The 15,439-nt window shown below is 39.3% G+C and overlaps 1 protein-coding gene across 1 annotated transcript in view; it reads left to right on the top strand.

Moving 5' to 3' along the window:
• Positions 1–514: 514 nt before the first annotated feature.
• The window catches only part of C2CD2L (C2CD2 like), a 43,785-nt gene continuing 28,860 nt past the window's right edge, over positions 515–15,439 (top strand). The window contains exon 1 of the mRNA XM_053691357.1: positions 515–1,052. Within this exon, the coding sequence (XP_053547332.1) occupies positions 771–1,052 (282 nt within the window). The 5' untranslated portion in view covers positions 515–770. The remainder of the gene's footprint in view (positions 1,053–15,439) is intronic.

Consider the following 15,439-nt stretch of genomic DNA (forward strand, 5'->3'; position numbering starts at 1 on the left):
ACACTTTGCAGCTGGTAATTTTACAGTACACTGTCCCTTTAATCAGCACTAAAGGATGTGCGCATATCAGGAAAACACAGATAACTACAAAATATAGTAAATACAGCTGGTAAACCCAGTAGTCGTACTAATAATAGGCGTGGTTATATGACAGTGGGCGTGGTTAAGCATTAGGGGCGTGGTGGTGTTGACAGGACATGCTTTACAAAAGGGAGTCGGTATTGGTTATAACGGGGTTATACCAGGATGCGGAGTCACGTGTCACGGAGGCGTGTCTATACTGATTTGGGCGTGGTTATATTCACGACATGGTTATAATGACATTGACAAGAGTACAACCAGTGTGTGGAAACTTGTCTTATGCCTACGTCAACACAGGCGTGGTTATGCAAATTACAAGGCGTGGTTTTAATGACATAAGGCGTGTTTATTATTATAGGGGCGTCTTTACTTAGCTATCTTTTGAAGTAAAGAATAGAAGGGGGCGGGATATGGTAAGGGGCGGTGCGCTCGGTTAGGGTGTGCGGTCAGTGTTAGATGTAATAGTGAAAGCGGAGGTGTAAAATGACCGGGCTGAGTCAAGTCCTGGAGGTGTAGGACAGGCTTCAGCAGCTGAGTGCTTTATATTCGTTCTCATTACTTCCTCGGCTGCAGTCCTCATATCCAGGCCTTACACTCAGCATCTTACAGCGGCCCCAGTCGTGTCTATTTCATACCCTTAGATTTATTTATAGTGACAAGCAGTTTATGGAGCTTGTTCTATCGGTCATATGATGGAGCTTCCCCCTCCGGAGCCGGGACTCCCGGCCTCTCCCCCTACCCTCCCCGGCATGTCCTCTCTGTCCTCCGCCGTGATGCTTGTGCTGTTCGCTGCTTCCCTGTTTACAGTATTGGCCTGGTTAATCCAAGTGACCCGCCGCTTCCGTGCTGCTGCACCCCCAGCCCCCGGTGCTCGGAGCCTCCTCACTGCTCTGTGCGGTTTCCCCTCAGTGCGGGACAGCTGGGGCCGAGCCTGGGCCCGGGCACTGAACCAGGAGGCTGCTAGAAGTCGGGTAAGTGTGTGCCTGCTCACTAAACCAGGATGATAACAACACTGTGTATGTGAGAGAGAGACAGATTATGGACCCTGTTACTGTACCAGGAGGTTACCCGGACCAGAGTGAGTGACAGGCTGGGCACAGAATCAGGAGGTGATCGGGAAGACAGTGAGTGTGAGTCTGGGCACTGAACTAGGAGGTTACTGGTAGTAGAATGAGCCTGGGCAATGAACCAGGAGGATGAGAGCCTGGCACGCACTACCAGGAGGTAACATGGAGAGTGAGAGCCTGGCACTACCAGCAGGTAACCTAGAGGGTGAGAGCCTGGCACTGTACCAGCAGGTAACCTAGAGGGTGAGAGCCTGGCACTGTACCAGGAGGTAACCTGGAGGGTGAGAGCCTAGCACTGTACCAGGAGGTAACCTACAGGGTGAGAGCCTGGCACTGTACCAGGAGGTAGCCTGGAGGGTGACAGCCTGGCACTGTACCAGGAGGTAGCCTGGAGGGTGACAGCCTGGCACTGTACCAGGAGGTAACCTACAGGGTGAGAGCCTGGCACTGTACCAGGAGGTAGCCTGGAGGGTGACAGCCTGGCACTGTACCAGGAGGTAGCCTGGAGGGTGACAGCCTGGCACTGTACCAGGAGGTAACCTGGTGGGTGACAGCCTGGCACTGTACCAGGAGGTAACCGGGTGGGTGAGAGCCTGGCACTGTACCGGGAGGGTGAGAGCCTGGCACTGTACCGGGAGGGTGAGAGCCTGGCACTGTACCGGGAGGGTGAGAGCCTGGCACTGTACCGGGAGGGTGAGAGCCTGGCACTGTACCAGGAGGGAACCGGGAGGGTGAGAGCCTGGCACTGTACCAGGAGGGAACCGGGAGGGTGAGAGCAAATTCTAAAGATTTGTTATAATAGTGATACCAGATGTGTACATTTAGGTTATTGAAACATGACTCTTTTTCTTAAAGGGACATTAAACCCAAACATTTTCTTTCATGATTCAGACAGAGAATACAATTGTAAACAACATTCCAATTCACTTCTATTATCTAATTTGCTTCATTCTTTAGATATGCTTTGTTAAAGAAATAGCAATGCACATGGGTGAGCCAATCACATGAGGCAAATATGTGCAGCCACCAATCAGAAGTGACTGAGCCTATCTAGATATACTTTTCAGGAAGAAATATCAAGAGAATGAAGCAAAATAGATAACCGAAGTAATTTAGAAAGTTGTTTAAAATGGTTGTCTCTATCTGAATCATGAAAGAATATTTATATTGACTCTTTGTCATTCAAGGGCGTGTTCTATATAATATCATACATGGAAACACTTATATACATACACAATTATTTAAATGTAGTTTGTGTTTTGTTGATTCAGTTTAATTGTCAGAATCTTTGCGGTTCTGTTTAGTTCTCACAATGAGTCATCAGAAAGTACCTGTGCAGTGCAAAGTGCACAGACAGTTCTGTGTGTTTATGCACACTAGATGCCATCAGTCCTTTTTTTTTTTTTTTTTTTTAATTTCTTACTGACATTTAATTACAGTCTGCTGTGATTTAGAAGTGTTTCTCTGCATCCCATGAAGTGACAGCTTTCTGCATAAAGTACTTTGTATTAGTATCAAGGTAATTGTGAATCTAGATGCGAATATGAATCTGGGGCACTGAAATAAGCTATAATAAAGGGGGGAGGATTGTGAGTGTCTACATTGTCCCGTGCTTTAAAACACACAATGCAACAGCTCAATATGAAAGCAGCAGCTAAAACAACTCTCCAGACCTTTTCTGTAATCCTATTGTGCAGTGCAACTTGACTTTAGTGTCCCTGGTAGCTGTCCAGTAATTAGTGGGCATTCCTAGACAGCTCGACTAGTACAATCTCCAGATAAAGTAACTGCCCAGTTTAATAATGAAAATATACTTTATTTAAAGATTAAAACACAAAATGAGCAGGAGCATGTTTGAGTCTCTGTGTGGGTACAAAGCAGGAGGTGGTCAAGGAAAGGTTGAGCCTGAGTCTATTTTGCGTGAGGGGGAAAGGACTAGCGCCTACTCTATACCCTAAAAGCCTGAGGGGAGGTGATACCTAGTAACCACCAATAGAAATAGAGTGAAAAAGTGGAAATCCCCCAGGCGCCTACCGAACCGGAGGAAAAAAGGGATTAAACGCTGTAAAAACTTCCAATCTAGTGCTCAGAAGAACGATGATAAATTGGTGATATAATTACATAAAATCACTTATTTAATAAACATAAGCATAAAAACACGATATATATACAGTTCATGGATCCATGAAGTAAAAAGTTACAATAAAAATGAAAATGATACAATAAAAATGAAACAATAATAGTAACAGTAGGTATAAAACCAGATGTACAACAACACAGATCGATTGAGATGGAATGTGCCTATCTGTAAGTGCACACGAACAGGTAAGTGTAACCTGTGGGAAATGTGAGTCCAGTGTGCTAAGTATATAAAAGCAACTGGAGTAAGTAAGTCAACGGATGTCCAAAAAAATTAATAAGAAATGTTCAAAGGATCAATGTGAAAAAATCTGGTGAGTCAATAAAATTTTTCCAGTGCAGTAATCAATAAAAACTCAAAAAATTGCAATAATGTGAGTGGCAAATCCTCTTGAAAATAACAATAGAAGTAGATAATGAAAAAAATAGTGAAAATAATAAGTGAAAAATACAAATACAAACAGTTCAGTGAAAAAATTCCAATAAAAAACAAAAAGAGAGTAAAAAATAGTCACCCGGATCCTATATGGATCAGGTATTTCTTGCAATCATCCCAAAGTGTTACTGTATCCTTGAAAATGTTGAGAGAGAGGATGCTTTGCCCACAGGTGTGTGAACCAGATAGTCAGAAACCAGTAAATGAACCAGGATGGCCCAAAGAACGATATCCACCTAAAAATGTATAAAAAATATATAGTGCAGATAACTTCAAACCAATATTACATAAATGAAAATAGGCTTACCAATGCTCAGTTGACGTGTTACGGCCCTAGTATAGGCCTTTATCAAGACCCTTGATAAAGGCCTATACTAGGGCCGAAACACGTCTACTGAGCATTGGTAAGCCTATTTTCATTCATGTAATATTGGCCTATACTAGGGCCGAAACGCGTCGACTGAGCATTGGTAAGCCTATTTTCATTTATGTAATATTGGTTTGAAGTTATCTGCACTATATATTTTTTTTATAAATTTTTAGGTGGATATCGTTCTTTGGGCCATCCTGGTTCATTTACTGGTTTCTGACTATCTGGTTCACACACCTGTGGGCCCAGCATCCTCTCTCAACATTTTCAAGGATACAGTAACACTTTGGGATGATTGCAAGAAATATCTGATCCATATAGGATCCGGGTGACTATTTTTTTCACACTCTCTTTGTTTTTTATTGGAATTTTTTCACTGAACTGTTTGTATTTGTATTTTTCACCTATTATTTTCACTATTTTTTCATTATCTACTTCTATTGTTATTTTCAAGAGGATTTGCCACTCACATGATTGCAATTTTTGGAGTTTTTATTGATTACTGCACTGGAAAATTTTTATTGACTCACCATATTTTTTCACATTGATCCTTTGAACATTTCTTATTAATTTTTTTGGACATCCGTTGACTTACTTACTCCAGTTACTTTTATATACTTAGCACACTGGACTCACATTTCCCACAGGTTACACTTACCTGTTCGTGTGCACTTACAGATAGGCACATTCCATCTCAATCGACCTGTGTTGTTGTACATCTGGTTTTATACCTACTGTTACTATTATTGTTTCATTTTTATTGTAACTTTTTACTTCATGGATCCATGAACTGTATATATATCGTGTTTTTATGCTTATGTTTATTAAATAAGTGATTTTATGTAATTATATCACCAATTTATCATCGTTCTTCTGAGCACTAGATTGGAAGTTTTTACAGCGTTTAATCCCTTTTTGCCTCCGGTTCGGTAGGCGCCTGGGGGATTTCCACTTTTTCACTCTATTTTGTGTGAGCTTGTCTCCTGGCAAAGAACCAAGAGATGCCTCAAAGCATAAGTATTGGTAAGGATTTGGGCACCAAAACCAGCAGTTTTAGCTGGGGCCTGCGTTATGGAGCAGGAGGTGGTTTGGGGTGGATGTGTGTGCTCACTGGGTTGTTAGACAGACAGACACACACCAGCAGTTTGCACTGATCCACACTTAGTCCATACTTTAGTGTTGAAGCAGGGTGAGTGTGAACCAGGATATGACAGTGTTGGTGTCTTAAGAGTTTTTGATCAGTGAACCCTGATTGGAGAAATATAAAACCTTGCATAACCATGCATAAAGAGAAAATACAGATTTAAAGATACAATTATTTGAGGGATCTTGTAGTACTGATAAAGTAACGATTTTTAGATAATCTTGCCAGAACACAGAGCTTTAGAGAATCTGGCCCTGGGTATAAATATTGAATAAAGGAGGCTGCTAGAGTGTGGATTTGAGTGGAGCTATGGGTATAAACAGAATGAGTTGTGGGTCTGACATGTTGGGTGTAAGTAGATCTGTTTGTTTGTTCTGTGTATGTATTATGTCCGTACATTAGGGTTACCAGCTGTCCCTCACAAAAGTACTGGATCATCTTTCAGTGACTGGGCAGGATGGCAGGGAGGAGTCACACGATAACCCCCTCCCCCTTAAAGCTCTATCTTTGTCCTCACTCTTGATCCTATGATGTATATTATCCACAACTGTGCAGTAATTTATACCCCTTGGCTGCCAGTAGCACAAAAAGCTCTAATTTCACCTCTTTTGCTGCCAGAAACATTTATAAACAGAAATTATTTGACCCCCTTAACTTCTACACATTTCCTTGTGCTCCATTTTTGTAATGCATTTAGGCATATGAGTCCTTTTTATATTTAGCTAACCCTTAGGCTTAGCGACTTAAAAAAAACAGTATTTTTGTGAAGATTTTTACCGGACAGCTTGCTAAAATATTGGACTGTCCAGATGAATACCGGACATCTGGCAAACATACCTTACATATATACACAGGTGTGACTGTGTCGTCCGAGCGCTCAATGGAAGAGAACGCTGTAAAGGTCAGTGAGGTGGGCACTCCAGTCTCCCGCTGCAGCACACTGGCTCAATGGAGAGTGGGTGTGTGGAAGTAATAGACTGTGCTGTATGCAGCCAGGGCAAGTCTGCTTGCTACGCCAGAAAAGTATTGAGAGAAATCCAAAGTAGGTGCACAACAGAAAGCAGCGAATTTGCACTCCCGTAGTAAAAATGCAAAAGTTTATTGGGCAAAATTAAAAGCACAGAGGGCTCAAAAGCCATAAAGCACACACAAATAAGAAATGAGTCTTTATATTTACAAAATAATGGCTAAAAAAGTTGCCAAATAACTGTTTAAACATTTGTTCCTTCATTGGATGTATTGTAATTATTGTATAGTTGTAACATAACAGTGTAATTATTGTATAGTTGTAACATAACAGTGTAATTCTTGGCAGCCGACATCTGGTGTAACAAGTAAAATGTATGTATTGTCTCTTTAAATTCTCCTGATAAATGGAGGTGTGTCAGAATACCTGTTATGCAGTGAGCATGCTCACAAAACGCGTCTGCGGAGCATTCTGACACTCGCCATATGACTTTTTTTTTATGTGCTTTATGGCTTTTGAGCCCTCTGTGCTTTTAATTTTGCCCAATAAACTTTTGCATTTATACTACGGGAGTGCAAATTTGCTGCTTTCTGTTGTGCAACAATATTTAAAATAAAAGAACGGTGCGCTAGCAGATATGTTATGGTAGACAATGTAAGAAATTATTCACAAAGATGCTAGTCATACATAATGAACATCGACAAAATCACAGTGACTGTCAATGGTGATATAAAGTCCCAAAAAAACTTATTTTAAACCAAACGAACTCAGTAACTTAGCGGATACTGATGTGTAGGTATTCCCCAATGGAACCAATTATAGTTCAAAAAGGTATATTCTCAATTTACGTCGATGGGTGGCTCAAAGCTTCTTCAAGACTTTTGTTGGTGTCCCAAAAGGAAGGAATCTGTAGAAATGTGAAATAAAAAAGAAGGCTCCACCATAGTGCACGATCAGTGGAATAAACAAGCCCCAAATGCGCAAGTATAGCTGGTACTTACAAGCTCCCAGACACTTAAGAAGTGTCACAACCGCCTTCTGGAACCTTTAGAGTCGTCGAGCTGACTCACACTCTCGCAGAGGTCAATCCACTGGGGTATCAGGAAGGATACCGGCTGTGTTTCTCTCCCAACAGGACCACAGGTCGCAAATATGGTCTTAACTCTAGCAGGCTCTTATCCTGTATTGGAGGTGGCCTAACCCGGTAGGCTGAATTACACAGTTATACGGGTTTTGGTATCACACTGTGTAAAAAAAATCCTCAAAGTGTGATCCAAAATAGATAAAAACAAGTTCGTGGGAACAATGTCTTGTAAAAATAAAAATGACTTTATTTAACAACACAACGTTTCTCGGTCTTAGGTGACCGTTTCATCAGGTACATTTCTGTTGTGCACCTACTTTGGATTTCTCATATACACACATGGCTGGAGAGATCTGCTAGTTCACAGATGCTGTATACAATAATTTGGATCCTTATGTGTAATATAGAACAGTGTGATAACCTCTCCCTTTGATAGGTTTGCATCAGTAACATTTTTGCAACCCTGGCTGTAAATCTATAATTCTATTTATTTGAGAGCAAACATACTTGCACAGATCACTGCTCTCTCCTGCGTGAATTTGTTTAACAAATAAACCTGTCAGATCTCTGCTGCTTGATTTGTTTTCATGCTAAAATCTCTCTGTTCATAGTTGTAATGTTCTCACCTGGCCCTAATGTTTTTACATCATTATCCTCTTGTGCTAGGAGGCAGCTTACCACAAATTCTTATTAAATCTGCTTGTACATTGAAATGGGTGTGGGGCACAGTTAGCAAATTGGAAAACTATGTGATAATATTCATTTGCCGTTAAGGGAGCTTTGATCGGGGGTTGCTACACCATTAGCTGAGGTTTTCATCAGTCACTGACAGGAGCTGTTATAGATGATTGGAGAATTGCTAATGCAGTAATTAAAATAGAAAAAAAGTGACATTTCAGGCAGTTACAGACCTGAGTTTGATTTCAATGGTGAGAATATAAAAAATTAATGCCAAAATGACATGTTCCTTTAACATCATCGACCCTAGTTTATTTTTTTTTTAACCCCCACAAAGGGGTTTAAAACATATGCAACATCCTGCTTGCGGCACCTGAGCATACATATGCCACTCCTGATTGGATGGCTGACTGTGTTCTGCGCAGGAGCTACAATGCTTGTGGCTCAAAAACAGGACTTTTATCTTTTGTGGGGTGAATAATAAGTAGGGGACTGTAATTCAAAACGGCATTTAATTTTACTTATTTGTGGTCCACCACTGTCTTTCCCATTCTGGAAGCAGAGCACTGCAGCCTGCTGCAAATTGTATCGCAAGCTTCTGTAGAGAGCATAGGCCAACCCTCACACTGCCTTGCCTCTGCTCAAGTGTGGGAAGGTGGAAGAGTAAGGTAAGCAATGTTCCCTCTAAATTTTTTTACAGCTGTGCGGAGCTGCTACTGCAGTGAGCAGAATTTTTTTTTTTTTTAAACACAATCTCTTTCTCTCTTTCTTTCTCTCTTTCTATCTCTTTCTTTCTCTCTCTTTTTCTCTTTTTTCTCTCTCTCTTTTCTCTCTTTTTTTTTTTCTTTCTTTCTTTCTTTTTCTCTTTCTTTTTCTTTTTCTTTCCTTTTCTCTTTCTTTTTCTCTTTCTTTTTCTCTTTCTTTTTCTCTTTCTCTTTCTCTTTCTCTTTCTCTTTCTCTCTCTCTCTTTTTCTCTCTTTCTTTTTCTCTCTCTTTCTTTTTCTCTCTCTTTCTTTTTCTCTCTCTTTCTTTTTCTCTCTCTTTCTTTTTCTCTCTCTTTCTTTTTCTCTCTCTTTCTTTTTCTCTCTCTTTTTCACTCTCTTTTTCTCTCTCTTTTTCTCTCTCTTTCTTTTTCTCTCTCTTTCTTTTTCTCTCTCTTTCTTTTTCTCTCTCTTTCTTTTTCTCTCTCTTTCTTTTTCTCTCTTTCTTTTTCTCTCTCTTTCTTTTTCTCTCTCTTTCTTTTTCTCTCTCTTTCTTTTTCTCTCTCTCTTTTTCTCTCTCTCTTTTTCTCTCTCTCTTTTTCTCTCTCTTTCTTTTTCTCTCTCTTTCTTTTTCTCTCTCTTTCTTTTTCTCTCTCTTTCTTTTTCTCTCTCTTTCTTTTTCTCTCTCTTTCTTTTTCTCTCTCTTTCTTTTTCTCTCTCTTTCTTTTTCTCTCTCTTTCTTTTTCTCTCTCTTTCTTTTTCTCTCTCTTTTTTTTTTCTTTTTCTTTTTTTCTCTCTTTTTTTCTCTCTCTTTTTTTCTCTCTCTTTCTTTTTTTTTCTCTCTCTTTCTTTTTTTTTCTCTCTCTTTCTTTTTTTTTCTCTCTCTTTCTTTTTTTTTCTCTCTCTTTCTTTTTTTTTCTCTCTCTTTCTTTTTTTTTTTCTCTCTTTCTTCTGCACAAGGATGTAGATACCACAGGATGATAATACAATCTATATATCTATATGTTGTCTGGGAAATATGCCAGATCTCTACACCTCCACTGGATATGTCTTGGGTCAGTATTCATTAACAAATCTTGTAGATTACGTCCCCTTTTATAGCCCATCCTAGGGGGGGGGGTTTCTTTAAATGGCAACTCTGGGTCCGATGCCAACAGGTCCCAATAATCCTTCACTGACTTTGCAAGAATGTCAACAGTTGGTGAATACATAGTAATGCATGTCATACGTTTCTCAACAGGTTTAACATCCCTGGTCTTAAAGGACCAGTCAACACAGTAGATTTGCATAATCAACAAATGCAAGATAACAAGACAATGCAATAGCACTTAGTCTGAACTTCAAATGAGTAGTAGATTATTTTTCTGACAATTTTAAAAGTTATGTCTTTTTCCACTCCCCTGTACCATGTGACAGCCATTAGCCAATCACAAATGCATACACGTACCATGTGACAGCCATCAGCCATTTACAACTGCATACACACTTTTTCTTGCACATGCTCAGTAGGAGCTGGTGACTCAAAACGTTTAAATATAAAAAGACTGTGCACATTTTGTTAATGGAAGTAAATTGGAAAGTTGTTTAAAATGGCATGCTCTATCTGAATAATGAGAGTTTCATTTTGATTGAGTGTCCCTTTAAGCAGTTGATCCCTTTCTGTTCCCTTGGCTATTCTATGTGCTTGTTGAATAGCATCATATGTGTAGCCTCTTCGTAGGAATTTACTAGACATCTCCTCCAATTGCATATCAGCCTTCTCTTTTACAGAGTTATTTCTCACTACTCTATATAGTTGTGCCAGTGGTATGGCTTTAATAAGAGATCTTGGGTGACTACTACTTGCCAACAGGAGAGAATTCCTGTCGGTGGGTTTCTGGTACATAGTAGTTTCCAGGTGTCCATTACCTTTAAAAATTCTCAAGTCAAGGAAGTCAATAAGACTCTTTATTGGCCACCATCTTAAATTTAACCGGATAAGTAAGATCATTAAGATTTTGTACCCATGTGTTCAAGTTCTCTTCTGTTCCTCTCCAAAGAAGTAGAACATCATTGATGTACCTCATGTATTTAATCATTTCAGGACGATCATATACCATCATTATGCTGGACTCAAAATTCTCCATATACAAATTTGCATATGAGGGGGCCATGTTTGACCCCATAGCAGTCCCCGTAATTTGTTGATAGTACTTTGATTTGAACCTTAAGAAGTTCAATGTTAAATATAGTTGAAGAATCTTGATGATATAATCACAGTCGGGTCCCACATACGGGTATCTCAGTAAGGCATCTTTAACCGCCATCATCCCTTCTTGATGAGGGATGATGGTATATAGGCTTTAACGTCCATTGATACTATATAGTCATCCTTCGAAATATCATGTATTTGTGAGAGTTGCCCCAATACATCAGTGGAGTCACGTACATATGATTTCATATGTCTGACTAGCGGCTGTAGAAACAAATCTATCCACTGTGCTAATGGACTAAGTAGGGATCCTCTCGCAGACACAATTGGGCATCCAGGGGGTTTATCCAAGCCCTTGTGCACTTTGGGTAGAGTATACGACATATGGGGTATTGTACTCGTAACCATTCATATGTCTCCTTATTGATCCAACCATTTGTCAAGCCTTCCAGCAGTGTTGTCTCAATCAATTCTTGGAATTGGTTCGTCGGATCCCTTAGTAGTGGGAGGTATACCTTGTTGTCCTCCAGTTGAGAGAGAATTTCCTCTCTATAATCACTGTAATTCAGGACCACGATTGCCCCACATTTATCCGATTTGCGAATCACGATGTTTGGATCTTGTGACAAGCTCTTGATTGCCATCCGTTCATCATTGGAAATATTTTGTCTGAACTTTTTCTCCGGCATTACTGCAATATCCTGCAAAACTAATCTAGTATATCAATCACTATTATTTGCTTTTTGTTTTTTTATACCATATATACCTGGGAACGATTCTTGAAGAGAGGCAGCTGTTCCAAAAGACATTGCGGCACAATCTACAACTGTGATCCCAAGGGACTCCCCTTGCACTGCGCAGCACTTACCTCATAGGATTGAGGTGAAGGAGTGTAAGTAGACTCCCAAAGGGACCAGTAATCTTAAGTTGTCTACCTTTCCACATGTCTTTTTACTCACAATTGATTTTCTTAACACCAAGAAGATATATATATATATATATATATATATATATATATATATATATATATATATATATTGAAGTGACTCAACTTGTTTTTCTTTATGTGAGATTCTAACATTTGAATTTTATTAGATTATAGATACTTATACTCTATCTTGTATATATTGGTTTTTGTATACTGTACTGTATATTTGAACATTCTAACCTATTGCCATATTATTTATATGTTCGCATAATACTGTATTGGTATCTGCATGCCACAACGTATGATTGACTATATACACGGTTATCGATATTTAATAGCCTTAACAGCTTTGAGATATATATATATATATATATATATATATATATATATATATATATATATATATATGACTTTTGTATTTTCATCCATATATTGAGATTATCTATCTATATACTCTGGAACTATTGAAGCGCACGATAGAAGTGAACCGGCCCTAAGAATAAATAAAATATACTAGATATATGGGACGAGTGTATGTATATGTGTGTATATATATATATATATATATATATATATATATATATATATATATATATATATATATATATATATATATATATATATATATATATATATATATATATATATATAAAAATAAATGCACACTCTAAGTAGTGTTAAATAAACAAGAAAAAAGACATAAACAATGTATAAAAGAAGTAAATTAGAACATATATATGTGTGGACCTCCCAATAAAAGCTGCTAGGAGCACAGAACCCCCAAGAAAGCGAAATATCTTTTCCAAATATTTCTAAAGTGGAGTAATATATAAAAGAGGGATATGGGGGAAGTGCTAGAAGCGCTAATACTTGGTGGTCTGATTATAAAGGCATAAAAATCTAGATGATAGATACCTAATAACTCTAAAAAGTTAATATTATAAATAGAAATTAAAGTGTTAAAATTATATATTGCACTATAATATTATTATCCTCTTATGATCACCAAAATCATACAACAATAAATACAGAGATATATATAGATATATATATATATATATATATATATATATATATATATATATATATATATATATATATATATATATATATATATATATATATACCTCTCAAGATGCACATAAATAATACAACATAGTGTCAAAGAAACCGAATGTACAAAAACACTGGGTAGAGTGCGTCCTTGGTTATACAGGGAGATAAGAAATAGTCTTTATGTCTGTGGGAAACCCAATATGTGATGACAGGTTTTGAAAAAAACAGCAATGCAGTTGGTGTGTTTTCTTTCCGCACCCTTCAAAAATGTTACCTCCACTTCAGGTAAAAGCCCCTTAAGGATGTATACTCACAGAAAGCTTCCTTTTCTCTTGTAAGGTGTATCCAGTCCACGGATCATCCATTACTTGTGGGATATTCTCATTCCCAACAGGAAGTTGCAAGAGGATCACCCTCAGGGATCGTGGACTCAGGAGGAGACACTCCTTCCGACAAACATTCTGGAACTAAGAGCGATATTCAATGCTCTTCAGGCTTGGCCTCAGCTAGAGACAATGAGGTTCATAAGATTTCAGTCGGACAACATCATGACTGTGGCTTACATCAACCATCAAGGGGGAACAAGGAGTTCCCTAGCAATGTTGGAAGTTTCACAGATAATTCGTTGGGCAGAGATTCACTCTTGCCACCTATCAGCTATCCATATCCCAGGAGTACAGAACTGGGAGGCGGATTTTCTAAGTCGTCAGACTTTCCATCCGGGGGAGTGGGAACTCCATCCGGAGGTGTTTGCACAATTGATTCATCGTTGGGGCAAACCAGAACTGGATCTCATGGCGTCTCGCCAGAACGCCAAACTTCCTTGTTACGGATCCAGGTCCAGGGATCCCCAGGCAGCGCTGATAGATGCTCTAGCAGCGCCTTGGTCCTTCAACCTGGCTTATGTGTTTCCACCGTTTCCTCTGCTCCCTCGTCTGATTGCCAAAATCAAGCAGGAGAGAGCATCAGTGATCTTGATAGCGCCTGCGTGGCCACACAGGACTTGGTATGCAGATCTAGTGGACATGTCATCCTTTCCACCATGGACTCTGCCTCTGAGACAGGACCTTCTACTTCAGGGTCCTTTCAACCATCCAAATCTAATTTCTCTGAGTCTGACTGCCTGGAGATTGAACGCTTGATTTTGTCAAAGCGTGGCTTCTCCGAGTCAGTCATTGTTACCTTAATTCAGGCACGAAAGCCTATCACCAGGAAAATCTATCATAAGATATGGCGTAAATATCTTTATTGGTGTGAATCCAAGGGTTACTCATGGAGTAAAGTCAGGATTCCCAGGATATTATCTTTTCTCCAAGAAGGATTGGAAAAAGGTTTGTCAGCTAGTTCCTTAAAGGGACAGATTTCTGCTCTGTCTATTCTTTTGCACAAGCATCTGGCGGATATTCCAGACGTTCAGGCATTTTGTCAGGCTTTAGTTAGAATCAAGCCTGTGTTTAAACCTGTTGCTCCGCCATGGAGTTTAAATTTGGTTCTTAAAGTTCTTCAAGGGGTTCCGTTTGAACCTCTTCATTCCATAGATATCGAGCTTTTATCTTGGAAAGTTCTATTTTTGGTAGCTATTTCCTCGGCTCGTAGAGTTTCCGAGTTATCTGCCTTACAATGTGATTCCCCTTATCTAATCTTCCATGCAGATAAGGTAGTTTTGCGTACCAAACCTGGGTTTTTACCTAAGGTGGTATCTAATAAGAATATCAATCAGGAGATTGTTGTTCCGTCATTGTGCCCTAACCCTTCTTCAAAGAAGGAACGTCTATTACACAATCTTGACGTGGTTCATGCTTTAAAGTATTATTTACAAGCTACTAAGGATTTTTGTCAAACATCTGCTTTGTTTGTTGTCTACTCTGGACAGAGGAAAGGCCAAAAGGCCTCAGCAACTTCTCTTTCGCTTTGGCTAAGAAGTATAATACGCTTAGCTTATGAGACTGCTGGCCAGCAGCCTCCTGAAAGGATTACAGCTCATTCTACTAGAGCTGTGGCTTCCACTTGGGCCTTTAAAAATTAGGCTTCTTTTGAACAGATTTGCAAGGCGGCGACTTGGTCTTCGCTTCATACTTTTTCAAAATTCTATAAATTTGATACTTTTGCTTCTTCGGAGGCTATTTTTGGGAGAAAGGTTTTACAGGCAGTGGTACCTGCCTTGTCCCTCCCTTCATCCGTGTACTTTAGCTTTGGTATTGGTATCCCACAAGTAATGGATGATCCGTGGACTGGATACACCTTACAAGAGAAAACATAATTTATGCTTACCTGATAAATGTATTTCTCTTGTGGTGTATCCAGTCCACGGCCCGCCCTGTCATTTTAAGGCAGGTATTTTTTAACTTTAAACTACAGTCACCACTGCACCCCTATGGTTTCTCCTTTCTCTTGCTTATCTTCGGTCGAATGACTGGAGGTGGCAGTTAGAGGAGGAGCTATATAGACAGCTTTGCTGTGGGTGATCCTCTTGCAACTTCCTGTTGGGAATGAGAATATCCCACAAGTAATGGATGATCCGTGGACTGGATACACCACAAGAGAAATAAATTTATCAGGTAAGCATAAATTATGTTTTTAAACTTTTTAAAATAGTT

This window comes from Bombina bombina, chromosome 8, assembly GCF_027579735.1.
Source record: "Bombina bombina isolate aBomBom1 chromosome 8, aBomBom1.pri, whole genome shotgun sequence".
Taxonomy (NCBI): domain Eukaryota; kingdom Metazoa; phylum Chordata; class Amphibia; order Anura; family Bombinatoridae; genus Bombina; species Bombina bombina.